Source organism: Gopherus evgoodei, chromosome 3, assembly GCF_007399415.2.
Source record: "Gopherus evgoodei ecotype Sinaloan lineage chromosome 3, rGopEvg1_v1.p, whole genome shotgun sequence".
Taxonomy (NCBI): Eukaryota; Metazoa; Chordata; order Testudines; family Testudinidae; genus Gopherus; species Gopherus evgoodei.
The window spans coordinates 113506239-113530687 of NC_044324.1; the positions used below are offsets into that span (position 1 = coordinate 113506239).

The 24449-nt window shown below is 39.8% G+C and overlaps 1 protein-coding gene across 3 annotated transcripts in view; it reads right to left on the minus strand.

Moving 5' to 3' along the window:
- Positions 1–24449, minus strand: part of HBS1L (HBS1 like translational GTPase) — a 112221-nt gene that overhangs the window by 34513 nt on the left and 53259 nt on the right. For all 3 annotated transcript variants that reach the window (XM_030556361.1, XM_030556363.1, XM_030556362.1), the window contains one exon: positions 3843–3951. In XM_030556361.1, coding sequence (XP_030412221.1) covers positions 3843–3951 — 109 coding nt within the window. The remainder of the gene's footprint in view (positions 1–3842; positions 3952–24449) is intronic.

Sequence of the window (24449 nt, forward strand, 5' to 3'; positions counted from 1 at the left end):
CCTCAAATAGGCAAAAAGCAAAAATCTATGAAAAAGTGAAGCAGTTCAAAACACAATAGGATGAAACTATTTCATTAAATTTATTGAAGGAAAAGAAGATTCAAGAACCTCTATCCCGGAAGAATTCTCAAAGTGCTTATGCAGTTGAGTGTTCTCTTAAATAATACATGCATACACCACTTTGTGATCTATGTACTTTTAGGGACTGATGTGTTAGAATGCCTGTCTGTCTCAATACTGCAAATTAAGTAAAATGCAATAGAAAACGTGCAGTTCCATCTGTTATGGTCTAATTATGTGAATGCATTACAAAACGTGCAATTTCTTCTGTTACAGTTTAACTAGGGCCAGCTCCAGGCACCAGCTCAGCAAGCAGGTGCTTGGGGCGGCCCACAGAGAGGGGCGGCACGTACAGCTCTTCGGCGGCAGGTCCCTCACTCCTTCTCGGAGCAAAGGACCAGCCGCCGAAGACTGAAGCAGCGGCGGTAGAGCAGATCGCGACTTTTTTGTTGTTGTTGCTTGAGGTGACAAGTTGCTGGAGCTGGCCCTGGGTTTAACTATGCGAATTTCAGTTAAATATTCTTCGTAATCTTCCAGTCAAGACGGATACTAAACCTCTTTTGTACAGCAAGCTCTCTTTGGGAAACTTACATTTATTAAGGAAGCTTTCAAAATCAGTTTGCCCATTCCAAATTACTGCTACACAATTTTGGTAAGCATGGCTGAAAAAATTATCCTCATTTGCTTACATTTGCTCTGGTTTCTTCCATGAATTCATGCACAGACAGAAAATGGTAATATTGTCTTTAGCTAGTGGAGCAGAGAAGCAGTTTATCAGAAATGAACAAACCATATTTTTACAGGATAATCCCTGTAAAATACTCACCAACCCCAAGAAAGGCAACCAGAACTCTACAAGCAATTCACAACTGCCAATAACCATCCACTTGTTTTAATAAGCGTCTTTAAAGAAGAAAAGATCACATTTTATATTAAGGTTCCATTTACAGAGTTTATAAAGGATTAATAAAGTATTCATAAAATGTTTTAATAAATGTTTAATTGATTGTTATGGAGTCCACTAGATTGCTTATAACCTTCTATAACACTAAAGTGCATTAATGGCTATAAGCACATGCTACTTATCTCTGTAGTGCACTTATTTTAAAACTATTTATTAACCCTTTGTAAGCCATTTATAAATGGAACCTTAACATCAAGAGTGACTAAAGAAAGCTAATAAAGAATTTTTCATAGGTATTATTAAACTTTGCAATTCCCTTGATCCTAAACGAAACTATTATGCTTTCAGTATTCCAGATCATACTAGTGTAAAAGAAAACAGTGTAGTACAGAGACTTAGTGTTGGGGAGGGGAGGTTTGTTTCTAGTTCAGAACTACATGTGTAACAGCTGCAAAGCAATGATAAGGTTGTAAAGCAACACTAATATTTTGGCTAACCACTCTGTGTCTAGCTACAGGCGCCGCCACTCGGTTTCTTACAGACTAAATTCTCCATTGTATGGTCTTTTCCAACCTGTCTATGCATGTAAAAACACAAATCTTATTAACTAACCCTTAAAGAAGTGCTCCTTATTTGCCAGGATGCTTCTCTAGCCTTACACCAGGACTCTCTTCAGATCTCACATCTTACATAATCAATAATGATCTTTCCATGACTCCACTAGAGTAAAACTCCATTAAGAAGGTAGGCTCCATTCAAATAATGGTAGCTGTTTTGCACAGAACAAAGCTTTCCCCCACCCTAATTAGCTGCATCACTTCTATAACGTGCCCAACTATTTTTAAATGAAGTACTGCATGAGAAATTAAACCTCTCTCAGAACACTGAGCATTCAAACCCAGCTGGATGACAAGCAGCTATTTCAGAGTTGAGAACTGCTATAATACACAACAGCACCACCACTAAATGGGAAGCGTATACAGTTCTACTTTAGGGTCACTGGAGAATAGAAAGGGATAGCGACAACCCTGACAAAATTACTGATGATTTCAAAAAGAAAATGGAGCACCAGGTGCCTATCCTGAATTTACTTTAGCCTCTGGATAGGGAGTAGTCTTCCAGAGTTTACCTCCCTGTTCCCCCAAGAAATGGACAACACAGGAACTCAAGTGTGGCTGTTGTTCAATTGACAGTACATGCATGATCAGCTCCAAACTGCTTTTTTCATATGAAGAATATTTTTAATTGGGATTTTTGTTAGGCACTTAAAATACAAACTATTCCTACAATCCTTTTAGGACTGTTGACGGATGGAGAGGTTTATCACTTACATCTACTTTTTCTCTTTCTTTTTTAGAAACTTTCTCAGAGCAACGAGTTTTACCACTTCCCATGCAGAACCACAGACTAAAAAAGGTACCATAGGAAACGCTAGAGAGAGAGGGTGATCTTCTGTCCGTACTGAAGTAAATGAGAAAAAGATTTCACCCAGAGTCGCTGGTTACTATGAATGTGTGTGTGTCACTGGTTATATCTTATCTCTATTTCACAGATTCCCCAGCAGTACTGGCAGGATTTTGAAAGACTCCAAGAGTTACATGTTAGAGTCATCCTCCAACTCACAGATTATAAATTGCTCCAGGTAAATAGCTAAAAGTAGTTATTGCCACCTGATGGATATTCAGTGGCCTGTGTGAAATTATAGTGTCAGTGCAGTCCCCCATGAGTTGACACCATATTATAAAACCACTATCACAATTAGAATTAATTGTCCTTACAGCATGTTGGATGGACAGTATAGACAATCCTATGACAGACAGAACTGCCAACTTTCTTGGCAGTTTTAGCAGAAGAACACAGAATGCACATGAACACACTCTGATTTCTAAAATGGTCGCTCCAGGGCAGAGTTGTACATGCTGATGAGCTGTGCAGGGCAGTTTGTTTTGCTGGTTCTTGTGATGTCCTTTTTCTGATTCAGACACCTAAACATGCTGCTAAATTTTTCTTATCAAATGAATGAGTTTTAGTATGGAAGAAAGCTGACATCCCACACAATGCTCTCATAGCACAACTTCACTCTCCTTTTATTCCTGATATATTTCTAACACTAAATCTTCCATTAACTTTCTTTTTTAAATACATGAAAGAAGGAATAGCAGATTCTACTGCTGCAGTGTATGACACTTAGACAGCTATTAATCGCTCACTATTAAAGAAATCTCTCTGAATTCAGAATTTATTTTCAGAACTGTTTTCTTTTATCTGTTTGGCCTTTAGTCTGTGAAAGGAAAGACTACTACTCTACAACTCCTAATTTAATCTGACTCTCCTAATTTTGCTCAATCATCGTATTATTTTAAAGCAAAACACAAAAGTGTCCAATTTCTGCCTTCTAATATGTATATAGGCATCCTACCTAAGGCAATGGAAGCTGCATGTGCAATGGAGGGAAATTAGCCTAAAATGATTATTTTCCCCATAAATTATGTTTTCATTGTTTAAGCAATTTCCTTTCAATGAATAACCAATTATAGTTTTTAGTGACTTGTCTCATAATTCCATTTAGAAAATTTATTTTTAAATAAACTAGCCTCCAGAAAGATTAGCATTAGCATTCTATGAAGCGGATGTTTAAATAATCTGACAAGTTGATATCTCTGCACTATTCATAATGAAAGGATTTGTTAAACTCACAACGTGAGAGGCCTTCTTCTGAAAGTAATTATGAGTCAAACAAGAAGCCAAGATGGTTAGTTTTGCAGAGTGTACACTAAAAACTCTGTAGAATATATATAAAAAGAAGTAAACTTGCTACAGGTGCACCAGTCTGAAAGAAGAACTGTTAAAGTATCTTGAGGTATGAAGCTTGGTTTACCTTGGAACTTCAAATCCCATAGCTTGTTTCTTTCCAGACACAGTCATTTTGGTAACTTTCGGCACAATTTTAGAATCGATTCTGGTTGACTGGGAATCTCTTGGTTTTCCTAGCAGCAGAAAAATTAAAGTGTGAACTTAAAATTGGAACTAACATTGATGGAATAATAGAAGATTTAACAAGTTACACTCCTAACATACCCCTTTTTTTGGCAGCCCAGAAAGTGTGAATTTCACACTGAAATCAAAATAAAAACATTTTCATCCTGTATCTACAATGTAATTACCCATGGGACTACATAAACAAATGTATTTCCAGTGAAAGGCTCTATTGTTTCTTCACTGATTTAGAGGTAGATCGTGTCATTCAAAAGTCAACCTCAATCTTCTCGAAAAACTCCATAAAATAAATTGCATATCTTCCCAGAGACAATAAGGAATGAAGAAGAGGTTTAGTAGCCGATTCACTGGCTGACTGAGTGGAGTTGATTTGTTCTTGTTGAATGTATGTATCTTTTTTAATGCTGCTGGGTGTGTTATGTTATAGCAAGATTAAATGAGTGAGTTTCAGGTCACATTTTTACTATTATTTAAAACTAAACAAACCAAACCAAGCATATAATAATGTTTTATTTTGAATTATGTGAACTGGTATTTCAGCGGTCTTGCAAAACCTAAAAATTTTCAATCAAATTCCTTTGAAGGCTGTACAAAAGGGTCATTGACCTCTGAAAGAGAAGAATCTCACATTCCTAGCAAGTCTTCTTAAGTCATGGCTCTGAGATGCAGTCATATTGTCCAATAAACCAGTAATTCTCATTTTCAACACCAAATGAACTCTTCTTTCTTGATGAATAAGTATCTTAATTGTTCTGCCTGACTATAGTAAGATGAGTTAAGAGTCATTTGATCCTACCACTCAATGGTTACTTTTTATTGTATTTTAAGCATGACAGCTATATCTTCAAAACCACACAATCAAATTGGTATACAGGTTATATATAATTGTGGTCAAGGCTCTTAAAGTTAATGTTTCAGGTGAGGGAACAGAATACCACAGACAGTTCTTTAATAGAGAGTGAGCCAAAAGAGCATGTGCATTTTTTTAAGATCCCACAGCTGGTCACAATATTCAATATTTAATGAGTTTATCTTCAATCTCTTTGCTCAATTTTCCCCACCTGTAACATGGGGATAATGATGCTCACTTTTATTTGTAAAGCATTTGGAGATCTATGGGTGAAATGTGCTTATAAGAGCTAAGTATTATTAATACAAGGATTAATATTTTTATATATATGCATGCTGAGAAAAACTGCAAATTTTTGGATTTAAAAATCTTTATTCAAATATGAAAAATAATAATTGGTTTTGATCAAACATACACACGTATCTAGAGTGGGTGTAAATAACGGATAAAATAACAAAATGCAAGAAAATGAAGGAGTGATAGACATGAAAAGCTCAGAGTTACTTTTGACATATGTATGAGATGCTACTAAGTTTATGGATCATACACAAATAGGATGATGCTACTAATGCATAAATTACACTACTGTCTAAAATAAATGGTGTGGATTGAAAACTTCTCACAGGTCATGGACCACTGGTTGAAAACAAAGTGTTTGTTTGGTTTTTAAAGCACTTACACAGGTCAACTAAAGACTAAACAGAGCTATTCAACCTGAAAAATTACGTCATTCTTATTACTATTTTGCTTTTTCTCTTCCCACTTTAATTCTGACATCTCTCTAGCAGCCATATCTCAAAATGCTTATTTAATTTAATGTTATTATTTCTTGACCTCGTTAATGTCTTAAAAGTTAAAATTTAAATCCTAACAAAAAATCTGATTCTAGAATCTGTACTTTTATATATTTTTTGTGGCTCTCAAAACTGGTATCCAGTTCCCAAAGAAAAGTTTTAACATAAGAACGGCCATACTAGATCAGATCAATGGTCCATCTAGCCCAGTACTGTGTCTTCCAGCAGTGGCCAGTGCCAGATGCTTCAGAGGAATGCACAGAACAGGGCACTTTATCGAGTGATCCATTACCTGTCATCCAGACCCAGCCTTTGGCACTCAGAGGTTTAGGGACACCCAGAGCATGGGGTTGCATCCCTGATCATCTTAGCTAATGGCCACTGATGGACCTATGGTCTATGAACTTATCTAATTCTTTTTTTGAACCAGTTATATTTTGGGTCTTCACAACATCTCCTGGCAACAAGTTCCACAGGTTGACTGTGCATTATATGAAGGAAGTACTTCCTTATAAGTTTGCTTTAAAATTGTTGACTTATTGATTTCATTGGGTGACTCCTGGTTTTTGTATTCAGCGAAGGAATAAATAATACTTCCTCATTCACTTTCTCCACAACATTCATGATTTTATAGATCTCTATCCCCCCTGTTGTCTCTTTTCTAAGATGAACCATTCCAACCTTTTTAATCTCCCCTCTTGTGGAAGTGGTTACATACCCCTAACCATTTCTGTTGCCCTTCTCTGTACTTTTTCCAGTTCTAGTATAACTTTTTTTCAGATGGGGTGACCAGACCTGCACACAGTATTGAAGTTGTGGGAATGCCATGGATTTAAATATTGGCATTATATTTTCCCCTTATTATCTATCCCTTTACTAATGATTCCTAACATTCTATTAGCCTTTTTTTCTGACTGCCATTACATATTGTGATCTTTTCAGAGAACTGTCCACAATGACTCCAAGATCTTTGGGTGCTAACAGCTAATTTAAGTTACATCATTTTGTATGTATAGTTGGACTTATGCAAATTACTGTGAATTTATCCACACTGAATTTCATCTGTCATTTTGTTCCCGAGCCACCAGTTTTGTAAGATCCCACTGTAACTCTTTGCAGTCTACTTTGGACTTAACTATACTGAGTCATTTTTATCCTCTGCAAACTTTGCCACCTCACTGTTTACCCCTTTTTCCAGATCATTAATTAAAAAAATTGAACTGCATCGGACCCAGCACAAATCCTCAAAGGACTCCGTTCTTTACCCCTCTCCCCTGTGAAAACTGACCATTTATTTCTACCCTCTGTTTCCTTTTAACCAGTTACTAATCCATGAAAGGATCTTCTCTTTTTCCATAACAGGCCTACTTTGCTTAAAAGCCTTTGGTGAGGAACCTTGTTAAAGGCTTTCTGACAGTCCAAGTATACTATATCCAGTGAATCACCCTGGTCCACATTTGTTGAATCCCTCAAAGAGTTCTAATAGATTGATTAGGCATGATTTCCTTTGACTCTTCCTCTTCACATTGTGTTCATCTGTATAGTAAAGAACAGACGTATCAATTTCCCTGGTACTGAAGTTAGGCTTACTGGCCTGCAATTGACAGTATCACCTCTGGAGTCATTTTTTAAAAATACATGTTACATTAGGTACCCTCCAGTCATCTGGTACAGAGACTGATTAAGCAACAGATTACACACCACAGTTAGTAGTACTGAAATTTCGTATCTCAGTTCCTTCAGAACTCTTGGGTGAATGCCATCTGGTCCTGGTGACTTTTTGTTTAATTTACCAATTTGTTCCAAAATGTATGCGTCATGCACTTTTCTGGACCAGACTGCATTAATGTCCATGAAACGTCCACGGTGATCCACAAGTGCCTGGAGAACCATTGAGAAATACCCCTTGCGATTAATGTACTCAGTGGCTAGGTGGTCTGGTGCCAGAACTGGAATGTGCATGCCATCGATCGCCCCTCCACAGTTAGGGAAGCCCATTTGTGCAAAGCCATCCACAATGTCACGCATGTTGCCCAGAGTCACGGTCTTTCAGAGCAGGATGCGATTAATGGTCCTGCACACTTCCATCAACACGGGTCCAACGGTTGACCTTCTCACTCCAAACTGGTTAGCGACCAGTTTGTAACCTATCATTTAAATCAGCTTCTGTACCAATAACTGGAGGATAGCTAATGTGACACCAAATTTTTAAAAAGGGCTCCAAAAGCGATCCTAGCAATTATAGGCTGGTAAGCCTGATTTCAGTACAGGGCAAACTGGTTGAAACAATAGTAAAGAAAAAAATTGCCAGACACATAAATGAACACAATTTGTTGGGAAAAAGTTAACATGGTTTCTGTAAAGGGAAATCCTTCCTCACCAATTTACTAGAATTCTTTGAGGGAGTCAACAAGCATGTCCACTGGATCCCCCCAACAACAATGGGGATCCAGTAGATATGGTGTACTTAGATTTTCAGAGAGCCTCTGACAAGGCCCCTCACCAAAGGCTCTTAAGCAAAGTAAGCTGTCCTGGGATAAGAGGGAAGGCCCTCTCAGACTGGTAACTGGTTAAAAGATTGGAAACAAAGGATAGGAATAAATGGTCAATTTTCAGAATGCAGAGGCATAAATAACGGTGTCCCCTCAGGGGTATGTACTGGGCCCAGTCCTATTCAACCTATTCATAAATGATCTAGAAAAAGGGGTAAACTGTGAGGTGGTAAAATTTGCAGATGATACAAAACTACTCAAGATAGTTAAGTCCCAAGCAGACTGCAAGAGCTACAAAAGGATCTCACAAAACTGGGTGATCAGGCAACAAAATGGTAGATGAAATTCAATGTTGATAAATGCAAACTAATGAACACTGGAAAACATAATCCCAATTACACACTCACTGTGCAGCAGCAGTCAAAAAAGCTAACAGAATGTTGGGAATAATTAAGAAAAGGATAGATAATAAGACAGAAAATATCTTATTGCCTGTATATAAATCCAGGGTACACCCACATCTTGAATACTACATGCAGATGTGGTTGCCCCATCTCAAAGATATATTGGAATTGGAGGTTCAGAAAAGAGTAACAAAATTTATTTGGCATATGGAATGGCTTCCATATGAGAAGAGGTTAATAAGACTGGGACTTTTCAGCTTGAAAGAGAGAGGACTAAGTGGGGATATAACAGAGGTCTATACAATAATGACTGGTATGGAGAAAGTAAATAAAGAACTGTTATTTACTTCTCATAACACAAGAACTAGGGTTCACCAAATTAAATTAATAGGCAGCAGGTTTAAAACAAAAAAGAAGGGGTTTTTTTGGTTTTTTTTTAAACACAACACACAGTCAACCTGCAGAACTCCTTGCCAGAGGATGTCGTGAAGGTCAAGACTATAACAGAGTTCAAAAAAAGAACTAGATACATTCATGGAAGATAGCCATTGATAGACCTATTAGCCAGGATGGGCAGGGATGGTATCCCTAGCCCTCTGTTTGCCAGAAGCTAGGAATGGGTAACGGGATGGATCACTTGATGATTGCCTATGGAGCACCTAGCATTGGCCACTGTCAGAAAACAGGATACTGAGCTAGATGGTTCTTTGGTCTGATCCAGTATGGCTATTCTTATGTTCTGAAAATTACACCAGTCAGTTTAATTTTGATATTTGGAAAGATACTGGAATAAATTAGTAAACTATCCATTTGTAAGTACAGGGAGAATACTAGGTGTATAAGGAATAGCCAGCATGGATCTGACAAGAACAAATCATGCTAAACCAACATAATTTCCTTCTTTGATGTGGTTAGTGGTCTTGTGAATGGGGTGTTAGAGGGGAGTAGATGTGACATATCTTGAATTTAGTAAGGCTTTTGACACAGTCCCACACGACATTCTAATAAGCAAAATAGGGAAATGTGGTCTAGATGAAATTACTATGAAGTGGGTGCAAAACTGGTTGAAAGATTGTTAAAGATAAAGAGTAGTTACCACTGGTTCATTGTGAAACTAGAAGAGTGTATCTAGTAAGGTCCAACAGAGGTCAGTCCTGGGTCCAGTCATCATCATGATGTTCCCTTTATGCCTCCGGCCTTTAGGGTAGCGATGAAGCTCCTCCACTCCTGTCTGTTTCTGGCTAGTCTTTCAATGGTTCCTCAGCTGTGCCCCCAGTTTACTATTCAATATTTCATTAATAACCTGAATAATGGACTGGATAGGATGCTTATAAAATGCGCAGATAACACCAAGCTGGGAGGGCTTGCAAGATTTTGGAGAACAGGACTAAAAATCAAAACTGAAGAATTGGTCTGAATTTAGCAAAATGAAATTCAATAAAGACAAGTGCAAAGTACTTCACTTGGGAAGAAAAAAAATCAAATGCACATCTACAAAATGGGAAATAACTGGCTAAATATTAGTACTGCTGAAAAGGATCTGAGGATTATAGGGAATCACAAATTGAACATTAGTCAACATCACACAGCTGCAAAAAAGGCTAATATGCTGAGGTGCAGTAACAGGAATGTCGTATTTAAGACATGGAAAGTAATTGTCTCAATCTACTCTGCACTGCCGAGGCCTCAGCTGGAGTACTGTGTTCAGTTCTAGTCTCCACATTTTGGGAAAGATATGAACAAATGGGAAATTGAGTCCCGAGGAGAGTGACAAATACGATAAAAGGTTTTCAAACCTGACCTATAAGGAAAGGTTAAAAAACTGGGCATTTAATCTTAAGAAAAGACAACTGAGGAAGGACCTGATAACAGTCTTCAAATGTGTTAAGGGCTGTTATAAAGAGGATGGTGATCAATTGTTCTCCATGTCCTTTAAGACAGGACAAGAAGTAATGGGTTTAAACTGCTGCAAGGGAGATTTAAGTTAGATATTAGGAAAACTTTCTAACTGTAACAGTAGTTAAGCTCTGAAATAGGATTCAAGGGAGGTTGTGGAATTCCCATTACTGGAGGTTTTTAAAAACAGATTGAACAAACACCTGTCAGGGATACTCCAGGCTTACTTGGTCTGCCTCAGCACAGGGAGCTGGACTTGACTTCTCAAGATCCTTTCCTGCCCTACATTTCTATGACTATACAATATAAGATTAAACGTTTAGGGCCTACTTTGGTAGAAATATTAGGGTCAGATACAATGGCCCAGAATTTTATTGAGCCAAAGATCGTTTTGGCAAAGGGGAGAAGTGGAATATGAAGGCGCTAATTAGGACTTCTTGATTCTCAGGGCCTGTCTCAGCCCTGATGTGATTCAAAGCAGCCCAACAACAGAGGACACAGGCACAGAACTTGCTCTACTAAATTTGTACCAGCAGGGGAATTCTCCTCCAACAAGGGAATTCTTTGCTGGATATCGAAAGCCAGATTATAGCCTCTCTGCTCTGCCTGAGCAGTTAAAAGGCTCTGCTACACAGAGAATTTGGACTAGGGTGACCAGACAGGAGGTGGGGGGGAATAGGAGCCTATATAAGAAAAAAAAACCCAAATCAGGACTGTCTCTATAAAACTGGGACTTCTGGTCACCCTAATTTGGACTAATATTTACATCCTACTTGTTTCAGTGGCAACTGGAAGCTGTAGTTACATCCCCTCAAACTGTTAATATCACTATACACAAAAACACTCTAGATAAAGGGTAAATTTTTCAAACACATGTAAGTAATTTAGGAGCCTGTGTTCCGTTTTCAAAAGTGTCTTATACTCCTAAGTGCTTACAGCCAATGAAATGTAGACTCCTAAGTGTCTAAGTTAATTTTGAAAATGAGACAGGTGCTTCTGTCTGTCTGCCTCTGTAAATTTTACATCAATCTATATTCCCTTTATTTTACTTTTACATATGTGGAACTTCTATTTTCTACTTTTAGCAACTGTGTGTAAATGTAATGCCCTTACAGAGTGTAACACTGACCACCTTGGAGACTGAAGACCAGTTTAATCACAGAACAGAGCAAGCAGCAATGCAACCTTCCCCAAACATTCAGCATGTCTCTCTCAACCCTAACCTGGAAGGACCTCCTCTAAGAAGAAGAGTATGATTCAGTTTCAATGCCCATTCAGTCCTTGGACTCTCTGCTGAGATTACCAAAAAACAGTGGCAGTTAAGATAGTGCTTATGAACATTTGTGCACTGAAAACTCAGCATCCATTTAATAGATTCATATATTCACAAATTCTAAGGTCAGAAGGAACTGCTAGTCTGACCTCCTGAAGGCCATAAAACTTCCCCAAAATAATTCAGAGTATGTATTGTATTGAAAAAAAATCTAATCTTGATTTGAAAAATGTCAGTGATTGTCAAATATATTTATCAGAATCCTCCTGCCAGGAAATGAATTTAGATTCATATAAAATACATATGGATGATGTGAAACTGATTATTGGAAAAGCAGCAAAGAATCCTGTGGCACCTTATAGACTAACAGATGTCTTGGAGCATGAGCTTTCGTGGGTGAATACCCACTTCCTCAGATGCATGTAGTGAAAATTTCTAGGGGCAGGTATATATATGCAAACAAGCTAGAGATAATGAGGTTAGTTCAATCAGGGAGGATGAGGCCTTGTTTTAGCAGCTGAGGTGTGAAAACCAAGGGAGGAGAAACTGGTTCTGTAGTTGGCAAGCCATTCACAGTCTTTGTTTAATCCTGAGCTGATGGTGTCAAATTTGCAGATGAACTACAAACTACAAACCCAAGAAAGAAACCAACAGGACTCCACTGGCCATCACATACAGTCCCCAGCTAAAACCCCTCCAACGCATCATCAGGGATCTACAACCCATCCTGGACAACGATCCCACACTTTCACAGGCCTTGGGTGGCAGGCCAGTCCTCGGGTGGCAGGCCAGTCCTCGCCCACAGAGAACCTGCCAATCTGAAACATATTCTCACCAGTAACTGCACACCACACAATAGTAGCTCTAGCTCAGGAACCAATTCATGCAATAAACCTCGATGCCAAATCTGCGCACATATCTACACCAGCGACACCATCACAGGACCTAACCAGATCAGCCACACCATCACCGGTTCATTCCCCTGCACGTCCACCAATGTAATATACGCCATCATATGCCAGCAATGCCCCTCTGCTATGTACATCGGCCAAACTGGACAGTCTCTACGGAAAAGGATAAATGGACACAAATCAGATATTAGGAATGGCAATATACAAAAACCTGTAGGAGAACACTTCAACCTCGCTGGCCAACTATAGCAGACCTTAAGGTGGCCATCCTGCAACAAAAAATCTTCAGGACTAGACTTCAAAGAGAAACTGCTGAGCTTCAGTTCATCTGCAAATTTGATACCATCAGCTCAGGATTAAACAAAGATTGTGAATGGCTTGCCAACTACAGAACCAGTTTCTCCTCCCTTGGTTTTCACACCTCAACTGCTAAACAGGGCCTTATCCTCCCTGATTGAACTAACCTCATTATCTCTAGCCTGCTTGCATATATATACCTGCCCCTAGAAATTTTCACTACATGCATCTGACGAAGTGGGTATTCACCCACGAAAGCTCATGCTCCAAAATGTCTGTTAGTCTATAAGGTGCCACAGGATTCTTTGCTGCTTTTACAGATCCAGACTAACACGGCTACCCCTCTGATACTTGATTATTGGAAAGGATACAGAGACTAATTTCTCAGTATATGTTCTGTCTTTGTTAATAGCAAGCATTTGCCATTAAATACTTATTTAAACCTAAAACTAGAACATAAGCCCTGCATATGTACTTTTCCATTATCTCACAAATTACATTACTGTATCTCCAGTCTAGATAATCATGCACTTCCAATCTTTAGAAGAAACATATCAAAACCTAGCATTGATTACTCAGCACTAATGTTGAATTTGGCAATTCAGAGAATGCAGAGTTAATGTTGAAAATTGAGCCTTAATTCTGCTCATGCTTGTGACGTGAAATATGATCTCAGTATTACTATAAATGTTTTGTCAAATATAAAAACCAGAATTTCTTGCACATTTATAGAGAACACTACAGTACATGGTTTGGCAACTCAGTAAGTTCTACAAAACATGCCAAATCTGAAGAAATGATTTAGTAGCTTTTAATTTATTAACATTTAAAGTTGGTAAGGCCAAAACATTAGTTCTTTTTAAAAAAAATCAATTCAATCATTGAGAAGCTATGAATTAGTTTCACTTGTAGGTTCTGAATGTGTAAGTTAAAAGGTGAGGAAGGATAGTCTTGTTCTTAAGGAATGGAATTGAGAACTAGATATTTTGACTTCCATTCATGAGAATGGCCATACTGGGCTCCACCCCAGGCCCCACCCCTACCCACTCCCTTCCCCCAAACTACCACCCCCACCCAGCTCCAGGCCCCACCCCACTCTACCTTCTCCTAAGACCTCACCATGCCTCTCCCTGTCCCTGCTCCATGCTACCCCATTCCGACCCCTCCCCTGAACCCAGCACCTCCTGCACATCGCGGAACAGCTGATTGCAGTGAGCAGAAGGCGCTGGGAGGGAGAGCGAGTCGTTGATTGGCAGGACTGCGGACAGATGGGAGGCACTGCAGGCGGAGGGGGGAGCTGGCTGCTGGTGGGTGCTAAGCACCCACTAATTTTTTTCCATGGGTGCTCCAGCCCTGGAACATCCATGGAGTCAGTGCCCATGATACCGGATGACACCAATGATCCAAACAGCCCAATATCCTTTCGTCTGAGAGTGGTCAATGCCAAAGCTTCAAAGGGAATGAACAGAACAGAGCAATCATCAAGTCATTCATCCTCCATCATCTAGTCCCAGCATATGGCAGTCAGAGGTCTAGGGACACCCAGAGCATGGGGTTGCATCCCTGACCATCTTGGCTAATTGTCAGTGATGGACCTATCCTCCATGAACTTATCTCATTATTTTTTGAAACCAGTTATAGTTTTGCCCTCCACAACATCCCCAGGCAATAATCTCTGCAGGTTGACTGTGAGCTGCATGAAGAAGTACTTCTTTTTGTTTGTTTTAAACCTGCTGCCAACTAATTTTATTGGGTGACCCCTGGTTCTTGTTATGTGAGGGGTAAATAACACTTTCTTATTCACTTTTCCATTCACCATTCCTTGCTCTGTCACAGACTTTCTATATGACCATGAGTAAGTAGTCATTTACACTTAGTCTACCTGTATTGTGGCAACAGCCACCAACGATGTAAGTACTTACCAGACTGTGCTCAGGCTCCATGTAACATAAATCTGTTCCAGGTATGATTTTACGGCATCAAGAAAAAAGCTTTACCTTGACTACATTAGTGGTGCTGCACTGTTTGTAATATGTTTTTTTTTTCCTAGTATAGAAGCACCCTTTCTCTGCTTAATAGTTCCCCATCTGTAAAGTGACTATAATGATAACCAAGGCCCGTGTCCACAAAAATCCATCCCTTGTCACAGAATGATGCTGCAGAATCCATGCTATCATTTAAAAAAAGTTTCTATGCCATTACTATTGTAAAAACCTTCCAAACGTTAACATTGTGCAAGATAAAGGATGCAGAGATGTCAGCCTGAGTCTAGTCTGTGTTTCACTTGTGTGAAATGTGAACTGCACTCATTCATCTCAATAGGAAGTTTACAGGGACATCTACTCATGCAAATTTCAGTATAATAGAATTAACTATTCCACTGTTAATCACTACAACATCCAGCTCATGTGCATATCCAACAGCTTTCTCTGGGTCATAAATCTCCACTGTTCCTTACCCAATTGTAAGGGCCTCCAGCTTCCTGACAACTTCTATAATATAATTATGCATTTTCCAATCAAAACTCTGCAGAACAAGAAAAATTTAAAAAGAGACAATATAAAATTGAGTGTTATAACAAATTAAGGAATGAGGAATATTACATTGATTTTTCATGTTTTGTTTTCATATTTAATTCAATAAAACACTCAATTTAATACATTTGAAGCTGCCACAAAATCTCCAATCTGCTGTACTAGAATGCTGCCAAACTCAGGAATCTTACTGCACAATTTAGATCAAGATTGCCATGGGACCTCCAATGGCAATTACCTCATTTACAGGGATGCATTGAGGCCCACCTAAGAGTTTGTGCAATGCTCTATAAACATGATCACCAACCGGTCAATCAAGATCGACTGGTCAATCCTGGAGACTCTCCCAGTCGATCGCAATCTCCAGCTATGGCGGCGTAGAGGGGTCACTGGGAAGTGGGGGATGGGTTCTCCGTGCACTGCTCCTGCCTGCAAGCACCACCCCCACAGCTCCCAGTGGCCAGGAATGGGGAGCTGTGGGGGAGGTGCCTGCAGATAGGGATAGCATATGTAGCCACGTGCCGCACCCCAGATGCTGCACGGGCACGTTGGCCCCTTCCAGGAGTGGTGTGGACACATGATGCACTACTGGCTGGCTGGGGGATAGGAGGTGCCCAGCTCATGCTAGGGAGAATGTGCCGATGTGCCTGAGTGGGGCTGGGGGCACGCAGGGAGCCTGCACCCCAACCCCTTCCTGGAGTCAGCACCTCATACCCTACCCTGCACTCTGAACCCCCCTCCTACACTCCAATCCCCTACCCCAGCACTGCCTCCCCACCAGAGGCAGCACCCATACCCTCTCCTGCACCCAGCTCATCCCGGAGCCCCCTCCCACACTCCGAACCCCTCGTCCCAGCCCAGAGCCCACACTCCCTCCCAACCCCCAACCTCCTGGGCCAGCCCAGTGGAAGTGAGTGAGTGTAAGGGAGCGCGAGCGACGTGTAGGGGGGATGGAGTGAGCAGAGTGGGGCTTTGGGGAAAGGGCAGGGTAGATCTTGGGTTGCACTAAAATTTTAAAAAAAGTGTTCTTGTGCATAAAAAGGTTGTAGACCACTGCTCTATAAGTACAAGGTATTAAGGCCAATCAGCAATCTTGGGAATTGAGCTCAAAAATTCAGGATTCTCAACCACGTGCTCTTTTTGCCTTGTGACTCAGAATTAGGAGACTACTATTACCTCATCCTCAGCTTTTACAATGTCCCTTCCAAACTTCCTAAAATATTTGAAAGATTTGCTGAACTTGAATATTTAAAAGTTTACATTCTGCTGAAATATGTTTTACAATGTCCTCATCACTAGAAGGCACTTTTGCCCAAGCAAAAAAACTTAAAAGCAAAGTCCACTGCACGTGAGAAACAAGTACCAGTTGGCAGAACCGGCGCTAGGGGTTTGAGCACATTAGGCGCACAGCAATTTCGCCGCCCCACACACTGGTCCCGTGGCTCCAGTGGAGCTGCCACTGTCCTGCCTGCGGGAGGTCCACCGGAGCCATGTGAGCAGCCGACCGTCTGCAGACACCACTGTGGCAGCTCCACCAGAGCCACCTGCCGCCCCCTCTGGCAAAATGCCACTCACCAATAATTCTGGCGCCCTAGGCAATTGCCTAGGCTGCCTAAATGCAAGCGCCGGCCCTGCCAGTTGGAACAAATAGGATGTGGTTTTCAGACAAATATACAAAGTAGTAAAGGACTCCAGGACAGGAAAACTTAAAACATGAAACAGAACAGACTTTTCTATATTTGCCAAGAGGCATCAGCAGCTCTTTAAGGAGTGATAAAACAAAACAGCAAAGATACACCAACTAGCTCAAATTTCACACTATAAATATAATAATGTAAAATTCTGCTTTGCAAAGAAAGCTGTTTTTCTACAAATTTATCTTATACAAACTCAAAACTAAGCCATTTTTAGTAAAATAGTCAAAACATTGCAACCGAATACATTTATAAATAAAGTACTTGCAATGTACAGTTGATGCTACTGAACATCTGTAACTGAAAACTTTAAAATTTTAAACGGGGAGGGGGGAAAAGGCAGGGTAAGTCCGTCCCACAATATTGAGATTCAGCTACTCACAAGACATTACTGAAAACAATTCCTCAAATAAGAACACTGAGTTTTGTTTTTCTTTTTAAAAGAAAGGTTATTTCCTGAATACAAACCACAGATGGGGTTTTCCAGGTAACTTAGGCTTGTTACCAACTATTATCTTCTCTGTAAGGTTTCGGTCAGTGAATATATGAAAATATTTTTTAAAATTTTTCAGTGAAACTACCAGTGCGCATTTTCAGTGAAAAATGCTAAAAATATAACTATGTTTGTGCCTGAATATAGGGATATTTAATTTCAAGAGTGGTAAGGTTTTGATTCAGAAGGTGATACAGGAGGGCACTGAAAACAAATTCCTGTATACCATTAGGATTAGTTTGAATTATCAGAACACACAGCATCCAATCTGATTTCCCCACATTACTTCCAGCATCAGCTTAGGTCTTGAATAGTTCATTACTGTGCAGTATTATAGGCAGAGTCAATAGCACCCCTTACTATCAAAATTGTCCAACGCTTCCAAGTACATGACCTGTTTTCAGTTGCTTATAACTTTATATAACTATAAATTTCAATTGTTTAGGCAAAAACTTTTTATGTCAGGTGTTCGCCTCAGAATGAATTTTTTTTTTAAATTTTCAGCCAAAATTATTCACTTACAAGGCTAGTGAAAAATACATTTTGCCCATGTTAAAAAAAAAAAAAAAAAAAAACAAACCCTGGCAACCTTTTTCTTAGAAAAGTTTAGTACTGACACGCTTTGGGGACTTGAAATTTGGCAGAGAGATTGGCTTAGTGTAAGAGACTAGCTTTTTGCTGTGAAAATGCACCCAAATTTGGACCAAGTTCTAAGCTTTTGAAAACTGCAGTTGGCACATGCTCAGTATAGACAGACTTTACAGCAAAATTCCCCAGATTCCATCTGCCCTGGGCATGCCCCAACCTGAGGAGCTGTGTGTTGCACCGTACTGGGTCCAAGCCAATGTTCCCTCTAATTTTTTACATCATTGTGCAGAATGAATTTTGTAATGTGCACCAATACGGAGATGATGTATGATTGGGGTGGGGCCAAGGGGTTTGGAATGTGGGAGGGGGCTCAGAGCTAGGGCAGAGGATTTGGGTGCAGGGAATGTGAGGACTATCTGGGGGGGCAGGCTCTGGGGTGGGGCCAGGGATGAGGAGTTTGGGGTGCGGTAGGGGATTCAGGGCTAGGGCAGAGGCTTGAGGTGTGGGGGTGAGGGCTCTGGCTGGGACTGGAGGTTGGCGGGAGGGAGAGGAAAACAAATAGTTGTGGGGGAAAGACTGGCACTGAGAACCAGTGGACTGCAGGAAAGAGGAGTGGAGGAGAGGTAGACAGATCTGATGAGAAGTTAGGATGCAGGGCGAGAACTGAGCCTGGCTGGGCAAAGAGATTGGGACAAGGAACTGGAGGGAGTGAAAGGGGTGGGAGGAAGATTCATTAAGATTGGATGTAGTAGTACTGGGGACTAGGAGTAGCAGGGTTGGAGAGGTGACTGGAGGCCAGAGTGAGGGGAAGACAGATTGGATGAGGAGCTGGGATTGGGGGAGAACTTGCCAGGCAAGGAGACAGAAAACAAGGAGCTGGGGGAAGACTGGAACTGGGATGGGAAGTATGGAGGGGTGAGCCTAACAGGGCAAGAAGACTGGGGTGAGAAATCTGAGAAGTAGAGACTGGAAGTGACCAAGTGAAGAGAAATGACTGGCATGAGGACTCAAGGGTAGGAAAAAGTCAGGACTGGGACAGAGTCAGCTTGGAGGGAATGGGGCTGAAGGGTCATACTTGGGGGAAAATCTGTAGAAGAGTCTGTGTAATTAGACACGCCCCTCCACTGCCTGGAGTGGAATCCAGGATTCCAGAGTCTCACCATTCCTCAGCAAACATCTATGAAACCCACTGGCAAATTCTGTGTTTCAACCCCCTCTAGTGCTGGTCCCCAGACAGGATGACAGCTTACCACTGCTATCAGTTGCTCGATTAGCTCAAGCAGCAGAGGCCTATACGATGAACCTAAAAATTCCAACCCTGTCAATGACTCACATGGGTGTCAAGATAATGCCACATAATGAAATGCCACCTAGGAAATTGCATTTAAAAACTATACTACAAATAATTAAAAAGGTTGTAATGTCAAATATTCAAAAGTTAGAAAATGCCAGAATTAAGGTTGCCTAGGCAACCTTAATTTGGCTTCTTTGTGCACATGCATTTATGATACAGTCTTTAATATACATGATCACATACCGTTTTGTCCACAGGACTCATGCCTCATTCTGTACACAGAATGTAGGGTGCTCTTTTAAACAGCTATTAATATTTTTTGCATCCTTGTTCAATGCGTCGCTTCATGCCTAATTTCTGTGCATTGTTCATGCTCTGTTTTGAAGACAGAATTATTCATTTTCTCAGAGGCTTTTTCTATGGGGCTCATCACAACAGTATCCAAATACTTCACAGATATGAATAAATTTATTTTCACAACAACAGGGCCAGCTTCAGGAACCAGCCCAGCAAGCAGTTGCTTGCGGTAGCTACGGGGAAGGGGTGGCACATCGGGCTCTTAGGCGACGGGACCTTGGTCCCTCTCAGAGGGAAGGACCTGCTACCGAATTGCCGCCGAAGAAGAAAGTGGTGCGGTGGAACTGCTACCGATCGCGGCTATTTCTGCCTCCCCGCCACTTGGGGCAACAAAAACCCTAGAGCCGGACCTGCACAACAAGCCTGTGAAGTGAAGGAGTATGATTATTTCCATTTTACAGATGGGGCACTGTGACACAAAGATTAATGTAAGAAGTATCCAGAAATTTACGGTGCCCAATTTAAGATACCTAGTATCTGATTTTTCAGAGTACTTAGCATTATACAGCACTTCTTATGTTCAAAGTACAGCCTCCATTGACTTCCGTTGCAGTTGTGAGTGCTCAGTGCTTCTGCAAATCAGACTCCAGGGTCTCAAGTCAGAATATGAAGAACACAAAAATTAGTGATCAGCTGAGAAAAGTCTGGTTTAAGTGACTGCTTAGCACCAAAGGGGAACTGAGACAGGGATAGAGCAATCTTCTCTGAGATCATTCCTGTCCCACAAACAAAGACAGTAGGCAGAAGATGTTGGAAGTGGATCACTGGCTACGTAAGTGGTGTAGGATTTTGCTTTGGAAAACACTGGTCCACCTTCTATAGGGAGAAGGGGCTATATAGTTTGGACGGCTTCCAGACTCAGTAGATGGGGAATCAATTTCCTTGGGGACAGGCTGGCAAGAGAAGTCAAGAGATGTGAGCATTCAGCACAAAATCAAGGATGAGAGAACAAAATTTATCAAGGAACCAAAGGACACAAAAAGAAGAAATTCTTGGATTGCTTATATACCAATGCTATGAGATGGATAACAATCAAGAGGAATTGGAATTGCTCATTTATGAGCGTAAATTTGATCTAGTTGGTATTACTGAAACATGATAGGAGGACTGCCATGACTGGAATGTTAAAATCACTGGTTATACCCATTTTGAAAAGATCAAGTGGGCAAAAGGGGAGGTCAAGTGGCATTAGATGTCAATAATAAAAATAGATAGATAAAGAATCCTAACAATGATATTGGTTCATTACTAGATGGAAATGGTAGAATAATCAACAAAAATACAGAAATGGCAGCAGTGTTCAGTAAATATTTCTGTTCTGTATTTGGGAGAAAAACAGATGAGATAGTCATATCATATTCTAACACTCTTCCCATTCCACTAGTATCTCAGGAGGACGTTAAACAGCAGCTACTAAAGGTTAGACATTCTTAAATCAGCAGGTCGATTACTTACATCCAAAAGTTCTAAAACAGCTGGTTGTGGAGCTTGCTAGACCATTAATGCTGCTTTTCAGTAAGCCTGGAAGCACTGGGAAATTTCCAGAATACTAAAAGAAAGCTAATGTGCCAATATTTAAAAAGGGTAAACAGGATGATCTGGAAAAAAAGAACAGGAGTACTTGTGGCACCTTAGACACTAATCCTGTCAGCCTGACATTGATCTTGCACAAGATAACAGAGAGGCTGATATACGACTTGATTAATAAAGAATTAAAGGAGGGTAATGTAATTAATGCCAATCAACAGGTGTTTATGGAAAATAGATCCTGTCAAACTAACTTGATATCTTTTTTTGATGAGATTAGCAGTTTGGCTGATAAAGGTAATAGTGTTGATGTAATATAGACTTCTGTAAGACTCATAGACTTTAAGGTCAGAAGGGACATTTGACTTGGTACCTCATGACACTTTGATTTAAAAAAAACAGAAAAATACAAAATTAACCTGGCACGCATTACATGAATTACTGGCTGATAGCTCTCAAAATGTATATATAAATGGGGAATCAAATGGCTGTGTTTCTAGTGGGATCGATTACTGCACCTATGTTATTTAACATTTTTACTAATGACCAGGAAGAAAACATAAAATCATCACTAACAGTTTGTGACTAACAAATATTGGGGCATGGTAAATAATGAAGAGACAGGTCACTGATTTAACTTGATCTGGATCACTTGGAATTCTGGATGCAAAAAAATGTCTTGTGTCTCAATATGGCTAAGTGTAAATGTATACATTAAAGAACAAAGAACAGAATGGGAGACTCTATCCTAGGAAGCAGGAACACTGAAAAAGATTTGGTAGTTGTGGTGGATAATCACCAGAACATGAGCTCCCAGTGTGATGTGGTGTCCAAAAGGGTAAAAGCTATCCTTGAATGTATAAACAGGGAAACCTCAAGCAGGAGTAAAGTGGGCATTTTACTTCTTTATTTGGCACTGGTGCAACAGCTGCTGGAATACTATGTCCAATTCTGGTGTCCACAATTCAGGAAGGATGTTGATAAATTGGAGCATGTTCAGAGAAGCCTTCAGAATGATTAAAGGATTAAGAAATAAGCCTTACTAGACTTGATTACAGTTTGCAAATATCTACATGGGAAAAGATATTTAATAATGGGCTCTTCAATTTAGCAGAAAAAGATGTAACATGATTCAAAATTTGACCAAATACAGAATGGAAATAAGGCATACATTTTTAACAGTGAGAGTAATTAACCATTTGAATAATTTATCAAGAGTCATACTGGATTATTTTCTTTTCTAAAAGGCATGTTCTAGGAATTATTTTGGGGAAATTCTATGGCGTGTTATACAGGAGGTTAGAGCAGATAATCAAAATTGTCCCTTCTGACCTTGAAATCCAATCCTCCCAGGTAGCATTCAACTGCCTTAACCATACCACAACCCTTTCTTTTCCTGCAATCCCCTGCCTCACTCACTACACACCTTCCAACTTCTGCAATAAATAAAGCAGGATCCTACAGACAATAATGCCCAATTCTGGTTCATCCCGAGAGCAGGTCCATCCTTGTGCACTTAATGAGGCAGGCATCCTGTGGCAAAGAGTAGGATGTGCTCATGTGAGTACAGACGGTATTATAATGCAGATGGCACAAGAGGGAAAAATTCTGTGGCTTAATTTTGGAATTTCCTAACTTTTGAATGCTTGACTTTGCAACATGCTCTTTTAGCACAGTTTTTGTGTGTGTAATATGCAAATACCTTAGAAGCTCATTAAACTGGACTATATTTCAGTCACATGCATGGAGCATCTGTATACCATACATGCAAATAAGAATAAGTGGGCTGCTATTTCTCATTCACATCTAATATAGTATAAGAAAAGCACTGCTATTAAGACTACAACGCTTGTTTCAAGATTTCCAGTTTCATCAAAGTAGCACTCAAGTATACAAGAGCAACAAAGATCTGCTTTGGATGGGGCACACATGCATATCAGCTGCCTTATCAGATATTTCTGCCTTGCAGAATCCTAAAGGTCCAGTAGCGAGTGATGTGTCAGCCAAAAGAATTATTTTTTCACTTGTCAATTTTCTAACAAGAAAGTTCCACTGGAATTTCTGGTACCAAATCACTATAGTCAATGGACTAAAATCCAGTAATTAACATGATCACAAGGCAATACAGCTTATTCTGTACCTATGGAAAGTCATGATTTGTCGGATACATGCTTCTTTGCTAATCTGCCTAGTTAGGCTCAACAAGATCCTCTCTCAATCTATAACTCCCTACACTTTATCTGAAGACTTAATTTGTTATAAACAATCATTTGTGCATTAAAAATTTACACTCCATACATTTCTATAACAGAACACCACAACATCTGATTCTCACATAGACATACAACCACGAATCGTTAGTGGTGTTTTCTTTTTCAACGTATTTTACTTAAATGACTGTAATATGGCTTTCATTGAGATTTAGAAAAAACTCAGCCCAATATTTCTGAAGTTTAACTCTGACCATAAATGGGCACATAAAGAACAGAGTCAGCATTATATGTGAGATAGCCCTAAAAAGGGTATATCCATTAGCTAGTAATCTAAATTGAAAAGAACTCTATACAGTCGATGCAAATTAACAGAATTTCTGTTGAGACTTTGGCCCAATATGAGTGTGTAAAACTGAAAGTACAATATGTACAAACCAGGTAAATTAAATGTAATTTCATTTCCAAAAATAATGCAGTTAGTAATGTCAGGTTTGATCTAAAACTTACATTACAGCACCAGAGGATGGTGCTATTAGTCTCTGTGTTGACAAAATATTTTAGAAACAAAGATGTTAGTGTTTTATGCATATATAGGTATACCACTTACGTATATTTTTATTATTTGGATTACAGTAGCACCCAAATATGCAAGATGCTGTGCAAATATAAGAACTGTCCTGACCCAAAACTTATATTTATGCACCAGAATTGCCTTCAGCTGATCCCAGGAAACAGAAGTTAAATTACTCAAATATATTCAAAGTGTGAAAGGTAGTGAAGTAGGATAATATTGGAATAAAGGTTATTTACTAAACAAACAGCAGGATTACCTCAAATCTGCTGTTCAATTTATCTAACATTATTCAATAAA